Genomic DNA, 25027 nt, shown 5'->3' on the forward strand with positions numbered 1-25027 from the left:
GGAAATGATTTCTCCCCCCCCCCCCCCCCCCCCCCCCCATCTCTCCATAATCTCTAGTCAGAACACTAGTTAAAACAATATTCGGCTGCATTTCCAAGTCGTCATTAGTGAAGGTGATGACTAGTTAGCCGTGACACTACTAGGGGTTGCCACCAGTAGCTTGATAAAGTTGCACCTTTTTTTTTTTTTAAACATTTTTTTTAGGCTTCATCACGCATTAAAGAAAACACCCACAGAACTTACAAGGGAGACTTGAACCTGCTTTCTGCCTTATAATGGTTCAGCGTGTTCTTTATGCTCATACATTGTTCACATAAGCTGGAAATCTCTTCTGTCGTTATTGTACATATGTAAAAGGGGAAATGTTGAGATACCTCTGACCAAATCCAGCAAGCAGTCCTTCTAGGTGTGCTGAAAGACACTAAGTTTGCTCTAGTGTCGATCGCTCCTGCACGTCTACACTGTTACTTATTAGAGAAAGCACAATTTGGATTGCGAAAACCAGTCCTCACACAAGACTACCAGGTTTTTTTTTTCTTCTTTTTTTTTGTCCTACTATAATAAATATATATATATATATATATATATATATATATATATATATATATATATATATATATATATATACACATATTTACAGCTGATTTGTCAAAGACACTGTCAAAGTGCCCGTGAATATTTAACAAACAAAAAAAGTGGAATCATTGGGGGGTTTTGAGGGAGCCCTGCGCACCACTCGCCGCTGTGCAGCCATTCAGTTTGCCAAGGAGCTGTCGGCATTCAGGCAAGACGCAGCACTCGAGTCACTGTTTTGTCTTATGTTTCTTGTGTTCTCATTTTTCTGTCCGCCACGTCAAAACCCAGTGGTAGTCTCCAATGGGAAGTGAATTTAAGGCCATAATACTGTCAACCTGGAAAAATTCCCTGCACTTTGCCTGGAAATTGTGCCCTGTGTATTTTCATTGTTGGTTTATTTTTTTATTTTTTTTGGTCCCGTTCATTTCAATGCAGGTGGTCCACATGTTCAATACATTTCAACGGTTTGTTAGTATTAGTTATGAAGGATGTTTATCCACACATCCATGCCTCTGTTATTTGCTTTTATAGCACATGGAGTGTCTTCTTTTGATATACTTTTGTATTTGTTATTGCTGCTAAAAAAATGCCATAACCTATGGACTTGTATTTGTACATAACAGTGTACACGAATGCTCATATTCTATTTCAGGTTGATCCGCAGAGGCTTTTTCTTCGAGGCTTTCTGCGTCGCCGACCCCTTTGACACCTGAGCACAAGATACAAAGCCCAAAGCTTGCTGCCATTTATTGGAATTAGCAGTTACAGTTATCACTAGCAACACTTTATGTAAATGTAGCTCACTTAACACACTCATTCCTCTTATTAGCAAATCGTGACCATATCACATGTATTGTAGGGAGTCATCGTAGGAGTAGTAAACAGTTCGCTGGAGGTGCCCAAAAAGGGCGGCCCGCTTGGTCGAAGATCGGTGTCGGAGGTCTGATTCCGGGATTAATAACACTGGTGGAGAGGTTGGAAGTATTCCTTTTTTTTTAAAAGGTAGAATCAATTCACTAAAGGCCTTTTTTTTTTTTATTCCACCTGCACGCAAGCAACCACCGCCTTGTGCAAACCATCGCTATCCACCTTTTTTAATAACTTGAACCTTAGAGACCTTAATTCCGAGAGTCGCGTGTACAGCGTCTGTTCAAACACGCACCTGAGCCACCCTCTGTCTGACTTCTACTACACCGACCTTTGAACCAATCCGTCGAGCCCCCCCCCCCCCCCTGCTTGACCAAAGATAACCCAATAGATCTGCCCCAGCGCCGTGTTGACTCTCCTCTGATAACTGTTGTACAACAAAACCACCGCCCGCCGAATTCTTTCTTTTTAAAGATTTTGCCACCACTTATGTGAAGTATTTGCAGCGCTGTTGTGTGTGTGTGTGTGAGCGTTAACATTTGTCGATGTGCCTTTTTACATTAAGGCAAGAAAAAGGAGGGGGGAAAAAAAAAGAAGACGTTTCACAAGTTGGATTGATGGGTATTGCTTTTCTTTGTCAGCCAGTACAAGAGCAAACAAAAGTAATCAAGGCTCTTTGTGAGCAGATCTCAGTATTATGTAAGATGAAGCAATACAGAGTTGTGTAAAAAATAAATTGATTTGTAAGGGGCCCACACAATATTTATGTATCTTTTTTTGTTTTCTCCCTTGAATTTGTGATTTTTTTTTTTTTTTCTTCCTGTAGCTTGATTTTTTTTTTTTGTGGTTCTATTCAGTATTTCATTATTGATCATTTCAATTTTCCACACTGAAAATACAAAAAGTGTAAAAAGATGGACCAGTATGTGGCACTGGGAGCTGTCTGTGACCTGTAAAAAAAAATATATGAAAAAAATGTCTGTAAGAGTGTTCATGAATGGTTTAAGATTTGGGTGTTTGAGAACTTGTGAGTAAATTTGTTTGTGGAGCCGATGCACCGTTTCTGTCAAAACTGGAGTGATTTTTACAGGAAGGCTGATTATCTTGATGACTGAGTAAAGTAACGCGTTGATGCTGTGTAAACCCATCTAGATGAATGAAGCCCTCCTTCGGGGGATGAGCACTAGTGCCATACCACCCTTTTATTATGATTTTTTCCCTTCATTTTGCTCTTTGGTGTAACAACCGCATCCCCCCCATTTCGATGTTCTGAAGTCACTAACAGACGTTTCCTCTTGAGATATACTAATTTGTTTTGCTGCTGAAAATGACAATCCTTCTTGTCATGTGAGGTGCAAAATGAATAATAAGTAATATCCATTTTTAGTTTTGATAATTTACACTGCACAGATGTTTCTACAGTGCTTTTGTAAACATTTATAGTGTATTTGCAAAAAAATAAATAAAAGTTGCCGTCAAGTGCAAAGTTCACACAGTCGTCTGCTTTCTTTTGATTAACTGCCGGAGAGAAATATGAATCGGTCTGCGGAGCTATAACTGCTAATCCAGAGGAGACGGATGAATGTAGGCTGCTGTGCATTATAAGCAACTAAACACATTACCGTACTTGGAAGAACTTGAAAATAAAATTCAACACATAAATTCAGATTTTCAATATGTCAATGCTACAAATCCAGTGTTTTTTTAGATCCAGTGATATTTAAAGATTTAAGGAAAGATTGATGCCACTCTATGAAGCTACAGCCTTTTAGCTTATCTTAGCTTAGCGTAGCATAAAAGAAGTAAACTATCCAAGAAATAGTCTGGCACTTAACCGGCCATGAAACCACAACGTCACGCATTCACACTTGAGTTTTTGTACGGATTAAACTAAACTGGTTTGTAAATGAGTGAGCACTAGAGGAGCCAGGCTAGCCGTTGTTCACAGTCTTTATGCTAAGCTAAACCAACCAGCTGCTCACGATAGCCACATCATCCGAAAGCAAATGAGCATATTTTCCCAAAATGTGGATCCGCTGATTTCAAAATGTTATTTATTCAAAAGATGTCACATTTAGTTTTTCGGTTGCATGGAAGAAATCCAGATTTTCTACCATGAATAACAAGCCCCTGTATTTATTTTTGAAAGCAGTCTTGACATGTTTTTATGGAATAAATTCCCTTCAGGCCAAAGCTGTTTGATAAAGTGTGTGTTCTTGTTTACTGGACAAACACACAGAGATTAGAGAGCAAGGACTTCTTCTACTCACTTTTAATGCATAAACATTCAACACACTCAGGTGAAAATCCTTCTCCTATTAAGTATTATTGACTCATTTCTCCCACATGTGAAAACTGCAACAAGCTCAGGCAGGTTTTTTAGGGAGAACAGGAGGCCGCACGCTTCAGTCATACATCTCAAGCTGTAACAGATAAATCCAACAGGGTGTCAATTGTGGCGCTGCAGATGTAGTCAAACTCGTGGCCTCGGGAGGGTGAAGTTACGTTCTCCTCGTCTGAACTCTTTTGAGAACTCGCATCGTTTGCTGCCCTTGATATTATCGTTTCAGGGTCTTCCGGCACCACACGTGCACTCTCTCCGTCAGTCTCTCCACGAGGTGTTCAGTGTTCACTTCTTCTCTGCTGATTCTCATGCAAGTGATGTCTCGTTCTGGGTTCATTTTTTTTTGTCTTTGGCGTCTTTCGAACTGTCCTCGTCCCACACGAATACCATATTTTCTTTGCAGAACAAAATCAGCTCTGAGTCTGACTTTGAAATGTCAAAATAAAGCTGCCAGGGAAACCAAAAGACGAGAAAAGGAAATGACACACGGGGGCCCAAAAAAGAAGAAGGTAATCACTCGAAAGAACAATGAGTGGTAAAGAGTTTAAAGGAGATACAGAATATGTTTCACAGTGCATGTGTTTTTTTTTCGACTTTTCTTTCGAATGTTTATTTTTAGAAAAAACCCTGAATCAATTATAATTCCTTTTTCCATAATTCCTCATTCCACAACATCTTTTCAGCTCTCTCTCTCTCTCTCTCTCTCTCTCTCTCTCTCTATATATATATATATATATATATATACTGTATGGGACGATGTCAAACCGTGAGAACAGATGATCAGTCAAACTTGAAGCTTCCCCCCTGCCGGCCTTTTGACTACATAAATAGTTCATATAGTCCAGAGTTCATATAGTTTCTCCTAATTGATGGTTGTTTGAGTGGAAACAATGTGTTAGTATTTCCTGAGTTATTTGGGTTAAATTATAGCTCAGTAGGTGTCGGAGGCCGAATCTATCACAGCGAGGGCTTCTGGACAGTTTGAGAACCTTTCGTTCAAATGTCTCCGTTAAGGCCCTCGACGCTCCAGCAGCTTTAAAACTCTGAGACCACCTGCAGGCAGTCAACAATAGATGCCCCCCCCCCCCCACCCCTCCTCCTAAAATACACTGGAAAAAAAAGGTCTAACTGCCTTCTTCATTGTCTCACTTGTCACCATCATGTGAGTCTCTGTTGAGGGTGGTGGGGGTGGTGGTAGCTGGATGTGAAAAGCATGAGAGGGAAGAGTTTAGCATCCTGGAAAAACAGGAAGGCCAAGAGTTGAGAACAGAAATCCAGCCTAACAGAAACCTTTGAAGCTCGCTAATTAATGCTTAATGTCCCCTTTTTGTTTAATTTGTACAACATGTAACTCTTCCACATTTCACAGTGAGTTGTGAGTGGGACGAGGATGCTCTGCAAACCAGCAGAAAAAGAAGCTGGCAAAACATAAAATATAAGATAAACCAGATATAATGTATTAAAGAGCAATATGCTCTCTCCACCCCCACAACAGGTTTCCCCGTTTCCAGCTTTTATTAATATTCATTCATTATGTGCTGACTGACTCCTCAAATCTGCCTGGAAACAAGTCAATCTTTTAGGACAAACTCTCCTCTCCAGGTAAACGTCGATGACGTGTGCAAATGCTATTTAATCTAACCTTGTTTAAACTGCAGGCAGCGCCGGGCATGTTTTAATATCCACCCACCTGAAAGATTATCATTTGAAAGGAAAACTACTATCCCGACCAGAGAGGCTTTAGAGGGAGATAATGCTGTTAAAACCCCAAATAATTCATATTAACTGCTGCTGCAGCTGAACGCCGTGGTGTAGTTTGTGACTTCGGGAATCTCGGTTAACCCTCTTTATAATATTCTTGGCCAGTTTTTGTGAATACTTTTTATGTTTTAAATTACCCTGTGCACTTATTACTCTGACAGTCAGTGCCAGCTCAGATAAACTGGTCCCCTGGTTAACTGGTCTGCTGGTTAACAGATCTTCTGCGCCCCCTGCTGGTGTTGCTGAAAACTACTTTGACTGTCCAGAAAGGATCATGTTCATAGTTTGATATGAGCTGAGATATTCAAAAAAAAAATGCAGGAGGATAGTTTATGATAAGATCAGAGGATTTAATTGTACTTAAATATGTTAACACATTTGTGTATTTCAGTTTGTGGCCTTTATTTTGAGGGACATTCATTTTAAGACAATACAAATTATGTTTAAAATGGACCATTGGCTCAGTTTTGTCATATTTTGTTAAATAGTACAGCTTTTTATTGTAGAGCTGATTCGCTTTGAATTGATAAGTTAATTGAAAAAAAGAATCCCTACATCAAATTGCATCCCAGTATATGTATGTTTTTTAAATTATTTAGGAAATAGTCAAATAAATAGATAATGAATACATAGGTGCTAACTGTAAGCGGCCTTAACACAACCATGTGTGTCGATAGGGAGCAACACATTAAAAGCATATGAATGTAGCTAACAACACATTATTTTTAATGTTCAGATCATTAAGTTATATTTAGCTATATGAAATTACATAGTTACGTATTTCCAGACAACCTCCAAAGAAATTGTAGACCAATAAAATAAAGCATTACCTACTGACAAACTTAGGTATACTTAAAAAAGTTACAATGTCTCTAATATACTACTTTAAAAAAAATTGTAATTCGTAAACATCACATACCTCAAACACAGACACGATGCTATACATTTGACTGAGATTTATTTACAGTAAAAGTTTTACATAGTTGGCATTCCCCCCCCACCCACACATAAAATAACATTTACATTGTTAATACAACAAAGCTTTACACATATGCACACTGACTTCTTCATCTCTGTTTTGGTTGTTGTTATTATTGTTAATATTAAACAATATGGGAACTTTATCTAACAATAGAAACTTAAGATTTAACAAAAAAACACAAACTAAAACATCATGTCTTTATATATTGAAGAAAGAGTTTAAAATGGGTAATTATTTGCGTTCTTGACCATACTTCAGTAAAATGATTGATCGAATATGATGCTACAGCTAGCACGGCTCTGTCCAAAGAAAATAAATCCATCACCCCGATCTCTGGAATTAGTTTTAGTCCAGATTAAACGTAGTAAAACAAAGTGTAAATTAGTGAGCTCTGGAGGTGCCAGTTGTGGGATCTAGTGTTGTCCTTCAGACAGAGCCAGGCTAGCCGTTTCCAGTCTTTATGCTAAGCTAACCCCCCCCCCCCCCCCCCCCCCCCCCCCCCCCCTCCCCTCCCCTCATGGCCCGAGTGTCATATTTAACAAACATATCCTTCGGCAAGAAAATGAAGAACAAACACTCCTCAAAATATCAAAGTATCCCCATCTCGACTTGAAAGCAACAATTTGGAGGAGGACACACGTCCTAAAAGTCAAATAAGTAAAAGCATGAGTTCTCAGTTCTGGACAAGGTGAGGGTTCGAATCCCACAGGAGACGAGGAGGGACCGCAGTGACTCGTTGGCACCGATACAAAAACATCTTCAGCGTTAGACTTAACTTCTTAGAAGTTCAAATGCTTCTCCTGCAAAGGCACCAGCAACATTTAAGTTGTATGGAATGAGTGCAAATGAAGAGCTGCACAATTACTGCCCGTTGTATCATATCATGTAATGTATGCTTGGTTTCTCCACAGTCTTTAAGTGGAGTGCACGTCACATGTAGATGCAAGGCTGCTGAAAGAATTTGTGGATTAATCAATTAGTGAATCCGCAGAAAAATAATCCTAATTTTTTTTAAGGAAAAATGGTACATTAACTGTTTCCTGTTATCAAAATCTGTTTGTTTAACAAAACATTTTCCCATATTTTATGGACAATTTTATAGGAAAGGTATTTCCACCTATTTTGTTATTCGTTAATTAATAAGTAAATTGGAGATCAATTGTTTGAGTAATTTATTTAAGTAAAAAATCCAAACAAATGTTTAGGTTTTTGTTTTCTGGTTGGACAAAGCAAGACATTTCATGACATCATCTTTGGATCTCATAAATGACACCGGGCATTTTTCTGATGTTGTATTGGCCAAACGATAAATTGATTAATTTAGAAAATAATTGGCAGATTAATTGATCAGGAAAATATTCAACTTCCGCAATTCACAACTGGCTTTCGGATACTGTTGCAGTATTACTTGAATATGTAATATGTCTCTCCCTCTCTTTCTCTGTACTGAACCTATTGATATATATATATATATATATATATATATATATATATATATATATATATATATATATATATATATATATTTTGAGGTCATAAAAATCGATTGTTGATGTTATTATTAATAATAATAATAATAATAATAATAATGTCGCCTACATATGATGCTTTCTTGTTTCTGCATTTGTGGATTTTGCATATGCAACGACTCTAACTTAATAAACACACACACACACACTTTCTCATTGAATGAAACTGCATCAAATACCCTGAACTCTATCCCCTCTCTAATCCTCTGTGATCTACACGGCTGTTGCTCAGCAGCATCCTACGTCTCAAAGTGCGTCATTGAAGCAGCTTGCGTTGGCTTCATCTCCCCCCCCCCCCCTACCCTACCCTACCCTACCCCACCCTACTCCCCCTCCCCTCTGCTGGAATCTGAGCTGAGGTCACTCTCTGTTTTTACAGTCCCTCAGCCTCTCTCTGCTCAAATGTTGGGGTCTCCCTCCAGCTTGGTGAGGTCCGTGGCCGTCCCCATGAACATGCTGCGTCCTCGCTCCAGCCGGCTCTTCTTGTCCGTGAGTCGGAAGGCCTCCATGAACTCGTCGATGTCGATGCTGCCGTCCTGGTTGCGGTCGATGGTGACGACCAGGTCGGAGATGGTGTCGTCTGTGATTTCCATCTTTAGGTAGACGCTCAGCAGCATCCAGGTCTGCCGGAAGTCCTCGATGGTGATGAAGCCTTGGAGGAGGAGGAGGAGGAAGGTTCAAGTTTAGAGATCCAGGGGAGAAAAGAAGAGATTAGAGATTTTAGAAACAGGCGGATACTGAGAAAAGGAAAACGTGTGTGTGATTAGATGTGGGGGATGGGGTGGCCAGTAGATCAGTGGGTTAATCCTTGTTTTAACTGGGATGGCCGTAACCTTATGTGGCCTCAGGGCATGCTACAGATTAACAGAGGCTGAACTCTGTAAACGTCTCCATCTGGACACTTCACAGAACCCTGACACACTTTACACCTCCACCGAGGCAGCTTGTCTCTCATTGGATTGTCTCTCTGAGTCAATACACTGATTTTGACACATTCTTTCCCCTCAGCGTATAAACCATATGAGGAGTGTGTGTATATATGTCTACAAAAAAACAGTTTCAGTGATTAATTAAATGTTTTACCTGAGTTGTCGGCGTCTACGATTCTGAAGATGGTCTCAAAGGTGGAGCGGTGACGATACAGAGTCTCAAGCAGACTCTGGTCGATGTGCTGCAAGAAAACAGAGTTCTTTCTTTTTATATTAAAACTGTATTCAAGTGTTTTTGCATTAGATTAGTGTGTCGGATTCAGCAAAACATATGCATATACAATATCCTTAAATCACTATAATTTCTGAGACCACCACGTGTCTGCAGCCAGGTAACTCACGTCCGCGTTGGGTCCTTTGATGGCGAGCTCGTCGAACCACTCGTGGTAGTCGATCATGCCGCCGTTGGTCTTGCAGGGGACCAGCTGATAGCGCAGCATCCTCCAGGGAAGATCGAGGTGCATCACGCTCTCCACTGCGGAGGCCCAGTCGCTCAGACACACGAGACCTGACGCAGGCGGACATGACACCCGTCAGTGAACAGTCCCCCAAAACAAATCTTTGGGGTCATTTAGAAACTGCGTGTCCTCCATAGTGTTTGCAAGAAGTGTTTTTTTTTCAACCGTAACCAAATTGAAGGGATGCTTATCAAAATGTGAATGTGTTCCCATTATGTGTTATATCTATTTTTATACAATGCCAGATATCATTCGCAGATGTTTTTTTTCAACAGAATCAACCTCAGACATCGGAGGTACTCAGATCGTCTTTAAAAAATAAATAAATGAACCTTCACTCAGTGAGAAGATTAACATATTTGGTTCATTATCTTTTCCGTTTACACCAAAGAAAGCATACAAAAAAGATTGTTTGACGATCACATCTCATTTTAACTTCAAGACTTTCACCTTTCATTACAGACATTAATTACACAGACAAGCAACTCTATCAGCTGTTGGAGACGCAGATGAAAACTATTTTGTGAGCTTCAAAAGGGAATTGAAAGCATGTAAGTGACCCTTGAGTTTCCATTGCAAGTAAATCTGCTGTAAAATAACTAAAAGTGAGGAGCTGAATTACATGAAAATTACATACTTTCTTAATTACTTTAAAATGTATTTGAGAAGCCAGGGTGTTGGTGGAATTAAAGTAAACTCATGAACAACAGCAGTTTCTGTGAAACTGTCAAATGTTCCTGGATGGACTTTTGCTTTTCCCACGTTTAAAACAATCGGAATAGGGATTAAAAGTTGGGAGCTCACATTTCTCCCTTCCTTTGAGAACTACTGGGGGGGGGGGGGGGGGATCACAAAAGAGCTCTGTAACAGAATAAGGCAACACCTGATCCTCTGAGGACTGGACTGGGTCCTGATAGTCACACTACGCACCTGTGTTGTCGCTGTCGAACGTTTTGAAGGCACAGATGAGGTCAGTTTTGTGCGCAAACATCTGCTCCCGCAGGACTTTGAGGGCTGAGCGCTCGGTTCGTCCGACACTGCAGACGAGATAACAACAAATATAACATGCGATAAACAGAATGATGTTATTTTACACCAATAACATTTTTAAAAGCTTTGCTATGAGACCTTGTGTCCGGGAATTTATTCTCTCATTTAAAAGTTCTGGTTGTGACCTTTTGCTAGTCTGTATACGTTAATCAATGAAGCCACACCCGGCTTAGCACAAAGACCGGCTCTGTCCAAAGGTAAACAACACAGGTAAACAAACAAGATATAACGTGTTTAATAATGAGATTGAATGCTGCTTGGAGGTTAATTGTCTTAACTTTGCACACAGCCAAGGTAGCTGTTTCCAATATTTAGCTCAGCTAAGCCGCTAGCCGTGGCTTTATACTTAATGGACAGACATTAGATAGAAAAAGTAAATGAGCATATTTACAAAAGTGTCACACTCCTTTTAATTGGGGGGTTTCAGTATGCCAGGATTTGCTCATTTCTTTAACATATTTTCTATAATAGTACATTTTGAACCGTTTGTTAAACATAACAATTGGAGATGTTGCCTTCAGCTCTGTGAAAACAAAAACACTTTTTTTCTGACATTAATTGATCAATCACGAAAGATGAACTAGTTGCAGCCCCAGTGGACTGATTCATTCTGTTGAGATGAATAGTTTCTGGTCGTTGTTCTGTACCTCTGCCTCACGGTGAGCTCTCTGATCATGCTGCTGGCCTGGTATTGAAATAAATAAGGCACAAGGTCTGGACCCAACTTCACGTAGGCCCCCCTGTTGCTTCCCACATCGTAGTAATTGGAGGCGGAGAACAGAGTGAGGACCTGGGTGAGATGAAATGAAGCTTGAGTGTTTCAGTGAAAACGTCGGAGCGTCTGTGGGCCGCCGGCGTCCGAGCTCACCTTACGGTTGTGGCAGAACTCGTAACCTTCCTGTTTACACTCGTGGGAGCGGATGAGGAGTTGCAGGTTGTGTCTGTTAAGGAAGTCCTCGGTGACATCGGGGCCCCAGTAGCAGCCTCCGCCCCGCACCTCGTTGGGCACGCAGCCGTCCTGGTTCATCGGGTCGCTCCACAGCAGGTCCAGGATCTGTAGAAGTACGAGGAAGACAGTAGGGACGGATTTGAAACCTTTTGGGATTTTTTTCGAGTGCACAAAATTAAAAGGATTGAACTCAACTACATTGATTGAAGCCCTTACAAGTCCTCAAAAATGGAAATATGAACATCTACGATGGCAAAGATATTTCTGTGAGCTCTAATTCTGAATTATAATCTTAAAGTGCTACAAAGAAAGACTTTTAAAGTTGTAGAATAACATCTTTTGATTATATATACACATACAGTATATATTATATTTCTTATAATATATGTACTTTACAATTCATCACGTTACAATTCAGATACATCCCATTCAGAGTGGTTTGGACCTGAACAAGCACTAAGCACCAGAGTCAAATGAGACCATGGACTTCTACAGCCTGTACTTAAAATGGTGACTAGTCGCAGGATTAAAGGCGCGGCGGATTACAGCACGTTAAAGCCCACGCTGGCAACAACACACAGCAGGTGAGTGTTGATCACTGACGGAGTTCATTAGACTGTGACACAGAACTGGAGCAGAGCGGAGACACAAAGGCCACAACGTCACAAAATAAATATAACTCACATGTGCTGTACTTTTGTATTTTATTTAAGTGTTGAGTGTATGAAATGGGCAATAAGAGTAATCGTATATAATGTAGTAGTAGTTTTAATGGCCTAATTGATCTAATTTTATTGTATGCAACTATTTCTCAATATATGCAACACGTTTTTTTAAATCCAATTATCTTTACTTCCTGTAAAACAAAATGTGAAGTGTGTTTACATAAGCTAGTATCGGCGAATTTTAACCAATAACATGACCTCCATTATATTAAGCAATAAAAGAACTGAGTGTGGAGCTGCAGTCATCTCCGTATCGCGCTATATTCTAACTTTTTAGCGGCCCAATCAAATGCAAAGGATTTGATTTAAATCCCTCACCGCTCAAATATCCCGTTTCACCGGGCGATGCGTCACAGTACTGACGCTGAAGGTGCTCTAACTTCCGTTTCACTGGGACTTAAAAGTACTTTTCAAATAAAATGTATCATGTGCGCTATTGAAGTTAAATGGATACACACACAAAAAAAAAAGGATAAATGCCAAGAGCAGCTGAGAAAAAAACCCAAACTTAAAGCAAAGACAACGTGCATCAGTCGGGCTTCTAGTAAACAAATGAAAAAAAGAATAGAGCGAGTGTGTGAGCAAACACCTCCCCCCCCCCCCCCCCCCCCCCCGACCCATCCATCACCTGTTTCCACTCGTCAATCACACTGAGGGACTCGGAGGACACGGACGCAGCCATCTCCTTTTCAGGCGCGGCGTTTCCCAAGTTGAAGACGGACGGTCTCCTTTGGCAGAGCTCGTCCGCCGGGTTCACTTGGATCCGGTCCGAGAAGTCCTGCAGCGAGCGGTTCTGGAAGCTGTCGCGAGGCACGGTTTTGAGAAACGTGAGCGACTTCCGCCGCAGGAACATCTTGTTGGGGGACCAGATGTCCTCGTCGATGTCCGAGTCAACGGACAGACTGGCTGAGCTCTGGTGTCTCTTCTTTGGAGGCCTCAGCGCTGAAACATACTGTTAAAACAACAACAACAACAACAACAACAACAGAGAAGAGAAGAGCAGAGATGTCAGGGACTTTCTAAATCATTTATTTAAAATGAACGTGTCTGCGTTTGACGGCTCACGTTGTGTCTGTCCACCCTGGCGAGGACACCGAGGTCCGTGGTGTCGGAGATCCCGCCGTGGAGTACCAGCACCTTCTGGTCGATCACCGTCGCTAACGGCAACCAGCTGAAAATCTTCTGCAGCAGCTTCAGGATCCGTTTGCCGTGCATCTGAGGACAAAGATCACTTTCTTCAAGTCACAGTGTATTTGATATATACTGTATATAGATTTTATATTTAAGTTTGTACTCTTTTTCTGGGATACATTTGTGCTATATGTCGATTAATTAATTTAAACCTTGTGCCTCACGAGGCATATTCATGGCGTTGGTCATTTTGGCTGTCTAAATGCATATGGCATACATTTCTATAATAAGTCTATAATAAACTGTTTAGCCAAATACAGACACCCAGACACTATACAATCATACATTCTATTATATCAGACTTTCAACCCAGAGACTCGGCCTCAAAATTGTAATTTCTTTAATCAATCTTTACTTTTTCACACCAATTTGGAAATTGGAACTTCTCTTGTTGATAATAATCACTTATTTTGCATTGTCCAGTATTTTTTTATGTGTTGGTGGTTGTTGCCGCTTGTGTGTAAAGATGTTGTTTCAGATTGAGAGTTTGATGTCTGAAGAATGTTTACAAACCAAAATTTCAATCGAATTATTGCTGATAGTAAGAATTCAAACTAAAGCCAACACAGTCAGATGTGTGACCAGTATAACACTGAGAGGGTATCTGGGCTATATCAAGCTTTACTGGGAATGTGAAGGCACAGGTGACTGGAACCAATCTAAATGTGCTGTTCCAAAGATAGAAGGGATTAGGGCACATTTTGGCTGTGCTCCTTGGTTTGATAAGCAGGGATGAGGCGTTAACACCGAGCAGTAAACACAAAGAAAAGAGGTGAGTTGATGGTTTCTATGGTGATATAAACCCACCTTGTATTTAGTCAACACCTCCTTTGTGAAGCCGTATCTACATCAGTCAGAGAAACACAAGAAATCGGTTAGAAATGTACCTTTTTTTTTTTTAGCTTAACTGTCCCTCCAGTTAGATTTAGTTCTACCTCAGGTTGATTATATGGTCCTCGTGGTTCCCTCTGTTGAGGTGGACTTCACTCGGGTAGACGAGCAGGAATGAAAACAGGATGAGGAGGATCTCAATGGAATCTTTGCCTCGGTCTACGAAGTCTCCGTTAAACACGTAGGGCTTCTCCAAGGACGGCATGTCATTCTGTAATGTAAACAAGGAAAGCAATTTAAACAAATTAGAGGTGACAGCACCGAGAGTGAAAGCACAGATCCGGCAGAAAATAAATGCAGCATTTTGCAGCTAAACATCTTCGTTTTCACCAAAAACTAAAGTTTAGGAAGGAAAACATCGGTGGATTTATTAATGAGTAGATTAACATATATTTAATCAGCAGCAATTTTGCTAATTGGTTAATTGTTCAAGTTGTTTCAGCATTAAATAAGTTCTTGATTTGAGCTTCTCAAATGTAAGGAATTGTGCTAATTAACTTCATGGCCCTTAAGTAGAGTAATTTGATAATAATAATAACATCAGAGCATTTAAACCATTCCATTAAACATGTCTTTATATAGAAGCAGCTTTAAAATGAATAATTAAATGTTCATAAGCTTGTAAAATAAAACACACATTCAGTTATTTCAACATCTGTGATATTTTAAGATGAAGTCTAGACCTTGTAGAAAATCAGCAGCAGGTCATCAAGTTGTCCGTGCAAATCACCTGTAATAAAAAAGACATGTGTAAATTAATTAATAACAACAAACAGAAACAAAGTCAGAAGGTGCAAGAATATTGTGAGAAAAATATTTTTTAAATTTCTTTATTATAAAATATCAGATATTATGTAAATGTTTTTTAAAAAAGTAGTTTATAAATTAAAGATAACTAACAATCTACCAGAGCACAATTTTACATATAAGTGTGTTATCCAACGAACAGTCTAAAAGAATCAGAGATTCGGTTTACAATAAGAGGAGATTTTTTAAAAAAAAGAAGAAAAAAAAGAAGAAAATATTCACAATTTAAAATGATCAAATCGATCGAAATCAACAAACTCATTCGCTCACCACAAATAGTGATTTCTTTGCTGTGGCAGGTGGAGATGCGGTTGATATTTGGCAACATCCGGAGCTGTTTCCACGTCTCGAGCAGCAGCTGGAGGACGTAGCGCGAGTGCAGCTGCTGCTGGGAGAGAAACTCATCAGCACGACGCCTTCAGACACGAGAGCAGGTCGTCGTGCCGTAACTTTGTGTTGCATACATGCTTTTTGTCCTTATCGTTTGCACGTAACTTGATCCGAAAAAACAACAATAAACTAATGATGCATTTTATTTAAAGTTTGTTTAATTTCAAAATACTCAACGACAAAATACATAAGGAAGAAAGAAAATGAAATCATTCTTAAGCTCATGAACATGACTGTAGTGGTATGTTTCATCATGTGCATAAGTATTTCCTCTATACAGTACATATTAAGGCACATTATATGTGTTGATATGGACCTGAGCCTTCCTTCATCCCCCATGCAAATATCAACTGTCTGAGTGGAGTAATCAAAAAAAATATTATCTGTGGGGCTAATTATTTTTTCTTTATATATCTGCCTTTGTGTTTTTGTCATATGTAAGTAATATATCAGCATTTTAATGATGTTTATTCCTGTCTGTCGAGTGAATAACAGAAAGGAGCATCTGCCTCGTGCAGCGATACAACACCATCAGCTTTGAGAGGCTGGGCTGGAGTGTGCACCTACCTTCTTGTTCCTGAAGGCCTCCACCAGCCCGACCGCCTGCTCCACGGTCAGAGGGAAGGTGAGGTGAGGTCCCGAGTAGATCTCCGGCACCTCGATGTTCTTGTAGCAGAAGTACCTCTCCCACTCTGCGTCGCGACACACCTCGTTCTCTCTGAAGATGTGCGAGATCAAGTTCCCTGCGAAAGGAGAGGACCAGACGACGGCTCAGACCTGCAGATTCAGGAGGTTCTTGAGCGAGACAGTCTGCCGGTGGAGATGTACAATCTTACGTTCATTGCTTGCGGGTGTGAAGTTGTCCATGAGGTAGCCGAGGAAGTTGTAAAGCTGCACGGGGAGGAGGCGTGAAAGTCAATGTTATTTGTTGTTATTGTTACTTTAAAGCAGACATGCAGAACCCTGACTGGAGGGCCTCTTGGTGGTTTCCCACCTTTATCTGAGCCTGTTCTCCAGAGTATTCGATGGACTGGAAGATGTGCCAGGTGTATCTCCGTCTCATCTCTGTGCGGGCGACGTACTGACGGTACCATCGCTGGATCAGGATGGCAGACCTAATCGCTGGAGCAAAGACAACAGAGGATCAGACGATAGCAAATGCTGCATTGAAGCAGATTAGATCAAATTAACATTAAAATTTAATAATTTCATAGATTTCCGTGGAATTCGTACTGAAATGACACGATCACATAATGCCATCATTTGTCAAAATGTTGTCGACAAGTTTTTTTCTTTTTAAATGAGACATTTTCTTCTGATATTTTGAACATCATTTTGATGTTGTTTTTTTTAATAATATTGACTCCATTTGCCATATATGCCATAACATGTCAACATTGACAAAATATTCATAATATTGTGATATTCAAAACAAGGAAACACATCTTAACATTAACACCCATATATGCCATAACATGTCAACATTGACAAAATATTCATAATATTGTGATATTCAAAACAAGGAAACACATCTTAACATTAACACCCTTATGACTGTCAGCGGTGTACTTATATATTAATGTATTAGTTTATCTCGGTTATTGTCAACATAAATATGACTTTACGTAAAAGAACATTATACAACTATTTGAATTTACCTCCATCACAAAAAGAACAAATATTGTGCATTCATAAAATATCAGCAACTGGAGAGTTGACCATTTTCAGAGACATTGAACCAAATGTACTCCGACTATAGAGTTATTTTCTGTTTCTGTGTATTTCCTCCTCGGTTCCTGTTCTGCCTTTCCCTCCTTTGCCCATCACCTCACTTCCCTTCTCCCCGACATACATGAAGATTATTTGGTTCCTGTTGCCTGCATTGTCATTGTCTCATTTTTGACATGCATGTTTGTTTTTCACACTTCTTTTTCAAGTAAATGAATGTAGTTTTACAGTCCGTTTCTGTAAACGTTGGGAGACATTGCAAGATCTTTCTCTTTCACAAAAAGTGCCAGTGATTGTAGTAGATTTTTTCTTCAGGTCTACTTGAGTAAAATATCCAGAACAGTCTTTAAAATGCTTCAGTTATGTTTTTCCTCCACCTGCTCTGAACCAGATGTCTGGTTCGAACACACATTCAACATCTGGCAAACCCCAACGTCACAACAAGGTAAGACGGGCGTGGCTTACTTGTGACGGCTGCATGCCGCAGAGCAGAAAGGCGAAAATAAATAAAGATGCATTAATACCACACACACATCTGAGAAGTGTTTCTAAACAGGTGTGTGAGTCAAGGATCATGGTTACCTTTGCCAGAGCTTTTGTGGAACTGGTTGGACTTTGAGACGCCACATCCCATGACTGTTCCTGTTCAGGGCACCAAACAATCATCAGATACAAGTAAGTATTAACAGTCATATTTAAGTACAACACAATGAATCCATTACTGCTCTCTATAAAAGGGATATGTGACTTTTTGGCGTCACAAATGTGATTATACGTATACGATTTTCAGACTCCACTCACACATCCTAAAATAACTGCTGTCTTTTGGCCTCTGAGAAACCCATTCATTCACAGAGCGGAAAGTTGAGCGTGGCTTGTCAGCTGAAGCTGGAGAACGTTTTGACCTTTTAATCTCGTTATCTGCTGGTTCACTCCTCATCTCTGTGATTGGCCTCAATCCTGCAGCACAGGACTGCTTTTATCTGAATTCTACGAAGGCTTAAACCCAGCAAACTATGAAACTGAGAAAGCTAGGAATATCCTATTCATTAAAGTTATTGTTAATGAAATGGACAAATTAAATATTTTTTAAATGTCCATCTGTTTCAGGGAAACAAATGAAGCCGAAATTATTGTTTACAATATACGAAACCCAATAAAACATTGATTGTTTAAATCCGAACATGATATATCGCATTGAATTGTGTTTGAAGTAAGTTAATTGCTACTTAAAGGAACAGATGGGGGGCTTTCGTCACAATTAAAGATATTTAACAGCAGGTCAAAGACAGAACTGTACAAGGCAAACCTTTTAGTGTACTAAAATACATCACTATGCAAGTACTTGAACCAGATCTGGAGCATGTTTCAGGTTGTATTTAACCTAATAAAGATTGGAAAACTGAGTCTAATACGATTTTCTGTCTCTATCTGCTCATTTGGGGTTTAGGTGAATGCATCTAGAAATCTAAAAAGGTTACTCTACCATGAGGTCTTTAAATCAATATTTACTTACGTGGTCCTCCTCTATCCAGTCACCAGCTGCCTCGTGGTTTGGCTCTCAGTTTTAATGAGTATTTAAACAGCCATTTGTTTTGTTTCATCCTCCACCGGTCCACCGGGATCAGGTCAAGAACTGCAGGATGTCAAGTCAGACTGGTCATCCCCGTACCGTCCGTGGAAAAATGACAGCAGCACCCAGTTAGTCACCACAGAGGCCCCATGAGTGAAGTATGAGCTGGTTTAGTCTCTTGTCGCTCGGTGTGAACGCGTAGTCAAAGCACTGAGCCACAAGTGGATTACTTGAGCTAATGACTTGATGCGACTCTGCTGGTTTTTTTATAGGAAGATGGCAAAGTGCAAAGGGAAACCTAGGTGACAGGCCCTGCGTCTGTTTTTGATTACAGGAATTTGTGAGCGTGTGTGTGGTCAGGTGTGTTTGTGTTGACATGTTACCTAACGACGAACCGAATGAGGACATCTCCGTGTTGACATGGTCTGCTTTTAGAAGTCTGTTCACGGCAGGCTGGAAGAAAAGCACAAGCCCTCCCCAACGAATAGTTACTCTGCCCTTTATCCTTTATGTCAGTATTATCTTTAACTTATTTGTGAGTGTCTTTTTGCATTACTGTCGTCAGTTATTTCTTTTTTACCTCTCTAATGTTTTATTATAATATTTTGTGTTTTACATTCAATAGTTCAATATTTGTATGCCATGTGTTTTAAATTACATGGGGGTGATGTTGTAAGTTGTCATTTGTACTTTACACTTTACCAGTTCAAAGTTTGGTCTTCATGTCTTATTAATTCAGTCTGAAAAGAGACACACACAAAAATACATTTGGGCAAGCAAACATTATTTTAGCTTTCAGGTGCTGAAAACACAGCAAATTTGGGCTATTTCTAAATAATGTACGAATCAATTGTCACTGATTAGCATATTTCTGACAGCATACATGCTAATTTCACGTTAAAATATACTTTTTTGGGGGCGGATACTGTTTCTCAGTCGCTTCAACTTTGACTTGAAATGATGACATAATGTCACCCTGCGTTTCCATCCGTTTAAAATATTTTTTTATTTTAAACGCATAACTTCTCCAAACCTTTTCTTCACAAACATACCGGAACGCACACGTAAACACGCCGGTCTTGAACGCCTCCCTCGCTGGACGTGAACGCAACGTGTGACGTAATGGCGGAGGTGAGTTAGTTAGCGTGCGGGTTGTTTTGTTCGTTCAGCTCGCGCCTCTAAACCACCACGCGCTGCCCTCTCGAATACCAATTAACCTCAAACTGTCATATTTTTGAGGAGTGGAAACAACGCATGTTGCTCACCTCGTTGGATAACGTCAATAAAGTATTTGAGTCGCCCTGGTTACATTACTGTGAGTCACGTGGGGTGGCGGTTAGTCATTTAACAGTTTCCAGTTTATTAGGTTAACGACCCACTTAATAATGCGTTTATGAAGGCTACAATGTTATAAATGTGAGTGTGTGTATATATATATATATGTGTGTGTATATATATGTGTATATATATATATATATATCTATATGTATATATATATATATATATATATATATATATATATATATATATATATATAAATATGTGTGTGTGTGTATATATATATGTGTATATATGTGTGTGTGTGTGTGTGTGTATATATATATATATATATATATATATATATATATATATGTATGTGTGTGTATTTATATATATATATACTGGGATACTGTTTTATTTTATAACAGTATCCCAGTTTTCCTTTTATTTCATGCTACTTGACTGCTACACTGTGTTGACGTCACCTGCAGCCTGATGTCGTCATTCAAGTGAACCTTGAACATAGCAGTAGCTTGAACATAGCAGCTACTGTTATGAACTAGATTATGTCAGCTCTATCTGGTTAATATCTTCAAAGAACATCTGACCACCAATCTCGTCATCCTCTCAACGGCTGCATACATGTGTCCCATTTGGGATTCAACAAAGACACCCAGTGTTTGTTCTTCTTGCCTCGTCAAACGGAGCCGAGACATCAACGTCTACATATAGAAACATATTTGTTTTGATTCCTGTGTAACATTTGTACTCGTATTCAAATCTCGTTTGTCATTCTCTGATTGATTGCAGGTACAAATTGTCATTGTATTAAGGAAAAAAAGGATAATAATAGGTGTCCATGATGTATCCTCTTTAGATACGCATCAGTGACTAATATAGAAAGATGACCTCTGTGTAAAATGAATTAATTTTAAGCACAAAATACATCAGATGACAAACCTTAATACCTCAGATAGAGCTTCTTTATTGCAGCGTAATAATCGTTTTTATACACTTGGGAGTTGTAAAACTGGGAGGGAACTTGGCTGCAGTTATTTTCAGCGATCAGAGCCTGCTATACATTGTCCGTTGATAAGCTTCAGCCCGGACTGAGATCTGTGTGTGTGTGTGTGTGTGTGTGTGTGTCAGAGGCTGAGGATGAAGATCGCTGTACTGGGAGCCACTGGGCAGACTGGACAGTATCTGGTCAACCAGGCACTGCAGCAGGGCCACACGGTCACCGCCATCGTCAGGAACCCGGGAAAACTCGGAGTGCATCATGATAATCTCAAGGTAATTTGACACTCGCTTCGAGTCAGCCGTCCGGTTATGCTGCTGTTCAAAGTTCAGTCGGCGTGACATCGCATGGTAAATGTTTCATTCGTGTCCCAATGATGGTTGTAAAAGGTACGACAAATGTTTCTGATCAGAAGCCACTCGTGCATGTTCTTGCAGGTTTAACATCTGGCTGTGACACAGCCATGCAGAGAACAGGGTGGGCTTAAATGCAACACTGCACAAATACATCAGGTGTTAATCTATGTTTTTCTTCTTGTCCGCACATCCCATAAATATCCAAGTATCACCTGATAAATCAAAATCATTGTCTAATCAAAACAGCTACGTTGGGTGACTCAGTGTTTTGAGTCAATCTAACTTACACCATCCTGCTTCTGTAAATCCTCACTGCAGCTCAACATGTGTATTCATCTGCAGCTGAAAATAATTATAACCAATAAATACACTATTTACTCCTGTTTGAGTAACGTTAACTGAAAACAACACAATCATTTGATGTTGATCACAACACGAGGCAACAGGCATTTGTAGAAAAGCAAGTAAAAAATAACATACTAGTGCTCTTTGACACTCTAGAAATAATCTAAATGGAAAAACAGACACCTTTCTTGAGAATACATATAAAATGGGCCACATTTACACAATAGAAGACATAACTTCCAATAAATTCGCCAGCATGGTTGTGTTATTAATAGGGGAAATGGGAAATCCCTTTTTAGTTATTATTTAATGTTGCAGAGCTGTGGTCAATTAAGATTTAAGTTTGGGAAACACTTGGAGGCTTTGGCTTAGTCATCTAGAGAAACTAATGGGCTTGGGGCTGAAGTGGGAAAGTTTTGAAAGACAGACTAGCCATTCATTCTTCATGTTAATAGCTCAATTGATTATTGAATCAATTGAATTGATTATTCGTGTGTGTGTGTGTGTGTGTGTGTGTGTGTGTCCCCGTCTGCTGCTTCCAGGTGGTGGAAGCTGATATTTTCTCAGCAGACAGTCTGAAGGCTCACTTCAGAGGACAGGATGTGATCCTGTCCTGCCTCGGCTTCCAGACCTCCTTCTTCTCGGCGGTGACGGGCTACAGCCTGTCCATGAGGAGCGTGATCGGCGCCATGCGAGAGGCCCGGGTCAACCGGATCATCACCATGACCTCCTGGTACACCGAGCGTAAGTGCACACGATGATGCCGAAAAAAAAAGTCACCTGATTGATTGTTTTGTGTTTGATGTACGGCAATCGACTCTCGCTGGACTTCTGTTTTAACCTTCTTGAAATAGTTTACCACAACTTTCGGATGTTGAGCGTGAGTACGTGGCTTTCAATCAAATTTATAGCTACTTATCCAAGTAGTTTGTGACTGTGTGGCATACCGCTGCATTTCACTGTGGTGTATTGAGGCTTTTTATTACAGACTTTTATATCAACTCATTTTCTTTAAAGAGCTCTTCCCTATTTTATTGCTCAGAATATGATCAAACGTATGGTTGGTTTTCATTGGAAGAGCAGAATATACTTCGACAATTTTAATACATACTTATTCTGAATTTGTAGCTTAAAATGCTACAATTAAAGCCTTTTGAATTTATAACATAATGTCTCATAGTTATGGGATACAAGTCGGGATTTGCTCTTACCTCTATTTACAGTAGTTAAATGCACCAATTTATAATTCAGTCAAATTTGAGTTCTTATAGACTCTCATCAGAATGAAAAGGTATTTACGTGCACATTTTTAATGAAATGTGAGAGATTTAAAGGGGAGTATTTGTCTCTTTTGTTGTTAGCCGCGTCCGGAGTGCAGTCGCCTTATCTCATCCGCTTCCTGCTGCTGCCGATGATCCGGAGAGTTCTCACCAACATGCATGAGATGGAGCAGTTTCTGCACAAGACCGAGGACATAACCTGGACTGTGGTTCGTCCACCTGGTCTTAAGAACCTGTCGGCCTCAGGTAAGCCAGAGTTGCAAGCTTGAATGCAATGTTTACGTGAATGGCAAGTTTTTATTTTGTTAACGCTATTCCTCGAGGCTTTTAGCGTGTATCCCCCCTACATTTCACTACCTGAAGGTTTAGCAACGCTGTTGTCATAACGCCCTCTGACTCCCAGTTCTTCCATCTTTGTGTCATCTACAGCTCAAGAGATTCTGACCCATGAGGGATACTTTGTGCCCGACAGCAGGGGTTACCCTGCAGGCAGCGCAGTGGGAAGAGGAGACGTGGCTCGCTTCATGCTCTCTCTCCTCAACAGCAACGCCTGGGTCAAGAAGGGAGTCGCCATCGCTACCAAATGAGGAAGAAGAAGCCAACGCTGGCATTAATCAACAGTCAGTTCACCCACATTACAAACAAATATATATTTACTGACGCATATCTGGTGATATCTAGCCTTTGAGATGCCCAATGCAACAGAGGTAAATTGAAGTTTTGTTTTTGAATTTACAGTCCACAATTTGACTGTTTTTATTCACCTCTCGCGACTCTTGTCTGACTTGTTCCAGGAGCAGCCGGTCGCTGTTTTCCAGGACGTAGCTCTGATAAATCCACTGTACACTACCTGACCAAAAAGCAGACAGGCAGAGTTGGTTAAAAGGAGAATAAATATTGGACTTCATCATTAAAACCAGAAATACAACTCCAAATAAATGCCAATGTTGCTCTGTATCTACTCGATGTGTAAATAAGGAACCGTTGCGAACACGTTCCCCAAAACAACTTCATATGGTGATAAAATGTCAATGTTGTGCATGAATGATCAAACAATAAATTATGACTCAATATACATTATGTTTCCATTACTCTAGATAATCCCACACACAGTTTTCACTGGAACTTTGAGAAGAACCAGTTAATTATGCAGAATCAGCCCAAATAGCAAAAGCTATCTTCATGGTTAGATTCCACCATTCGGTTCAACCGGCCCTTTAACTAAAAGTCCACTTTATGCCTTTGTAGTTTACTACTGGATATAACTGTGTATATGCCTTAAACAGCCTAACATGTCCGATTAATATATGTTTATTTAGTCTTGTTCAACATATTCTTGTTTTATACCATTGAATTATCATCAGTGATAACCAATTAGTTGCTCAGGGCACTTACACTCGTGGAAGTACATGATTTCATCCACACGAGGGCAGTGTTATACCAACAGCACGTGCACAATGTGCTCTTTAATTACAGCTACTGTTGTACCATGTATTCACACAAGTATTTTATAGCCAAATATGTACCGTATCAGTTCTGTTAAATAAATTAACAATAATGAAACTGATAAAGGATCGTATGTGCTACAAGTTCGACGTGAGAACCCGAGAACAGGTTCCAATTAGCACTTAATGACACATGGCAGGACGGTTAAACGGTGTATTCAGCACTTCTGGGCCACACCCGGCTCATTCAAGTCATCACGGTGTTGTCAGGAGTGCAATATGCTTAGCAGTACTTGGACTGAGAGTCGAAATGTATTGTCTCTGTATTGGTCGTGCATGGTTTAAGTCTGAGCTGCTGCATTTGAAATGAATTGAGCGTCTCCTTCACACTTTTTTTCTAAAAAAAAACATTAATGGCAAGTTTCATGACACGACAGATTCTAACATCTATGATTGAATCACTTTCACACATGAAACACAGGACACTTTGTTGGTTGGTCATGAAAGAAAAGT

The 25027-nt window shown here is 39.9% G+C and overlaps 2 protein-coding genes across 5 annotated transcripts; one reads left to right on the forward strand and one right to left on the reverse strand.

Moving 5' to 3' along the window:
* Window positions 1-8402: 8402 nt before the first annotated feature.
* On the reverse strand, window positions 8403-19309 carry LOC117736416 (serine/threonine-protein phosphatase with EF-hands 2). Its single transcript, XM_034541739.1, has 18 exons — window positions 19194-19309; window positions 18754-18893; window positions 17820-17879; window positions 16504-16631; window positions 16346-16400; window positions 16077-16252; window positions 15390-15504; window positions 14996-15042; window positions 14357-14523; window positions 14229-14265; window positions 13296-13445; window positions 12859-13182; window positions 11425-11610; window positions 11204-11346; window positions 10437-10543; window positions 9390-9556; window positions 9143-9230; window positions 8403-8711 (listed from the first exon to the last, which is right to left on the reverse strand). The coding sequence occupies exons 3-18, from the start codon at window positions 17869-17871 to the stop codon at window positions 8458-8460; spliced, it is 2196 nt and encodes a 731-aa protein (XP_034397630.1). The 5' UTR covers window positions 17872-17879; window positions 18754-18893; window positions 19194-19309; the 3' UTR covers window positions 8403-8457.
* Window positions 19310-19776: 467 nt separating this feature from the next.
* On the forward strand, window positions 19777-24538 carry LOC117737002 (flavin reductase (NADPH)-like). 4 transcript variants are annotated; one of them, XM_034542706.1, is made up of 5 exons: window positions 19777-19941; window positions 21220-21363; window positions 22332-22533; window positions 23151-23315; window positions 23499-24538. In XM_034542706.1, exons 1-5 carry the CDS (start codon window positions 19933-19935, stop codon window positions 23654-23656), a joined length of 678 nt encoding a protein of 225 aa, XP_034398597.1. In that variant the 5' UTR covers window positions 19777-19932; the 3' UTR covers window positions 23657-24538. The 4 variants fall into 4 exon arrangements, with proteins under 4 accessions (XP_034398597.1, XP_034398598.1, XP_034398599.1 ...); XM_034542707.1 differs by having other exon boundaries at window positions 19938-20226; XM_034542708.1 differs by having other exon boundaries at window positions 19938-20125; window positions 21222-21363.
* The last annotated feature ends 489 nt before the right edge of the window (window positions 24539-25027 follow it).

The sequence above is a fragment of the Cyclopterus lumpus genome, chromosome 9, assembly GCF_009769545.1.
Source record: "Cyclopterus lumpus isolate fCycLum1 chromosome 9, fCycLum1.pri, whole genome shotgun sequence".
In the NCBI taxonomy this organism is placed as follows: domain Eukaryota; kingdom Metazoa; phylum Chordata; class Actinopteri; order Perciformes; family Cyclopteridae; genus Cyclopterus; species Cyclopterus lumpus.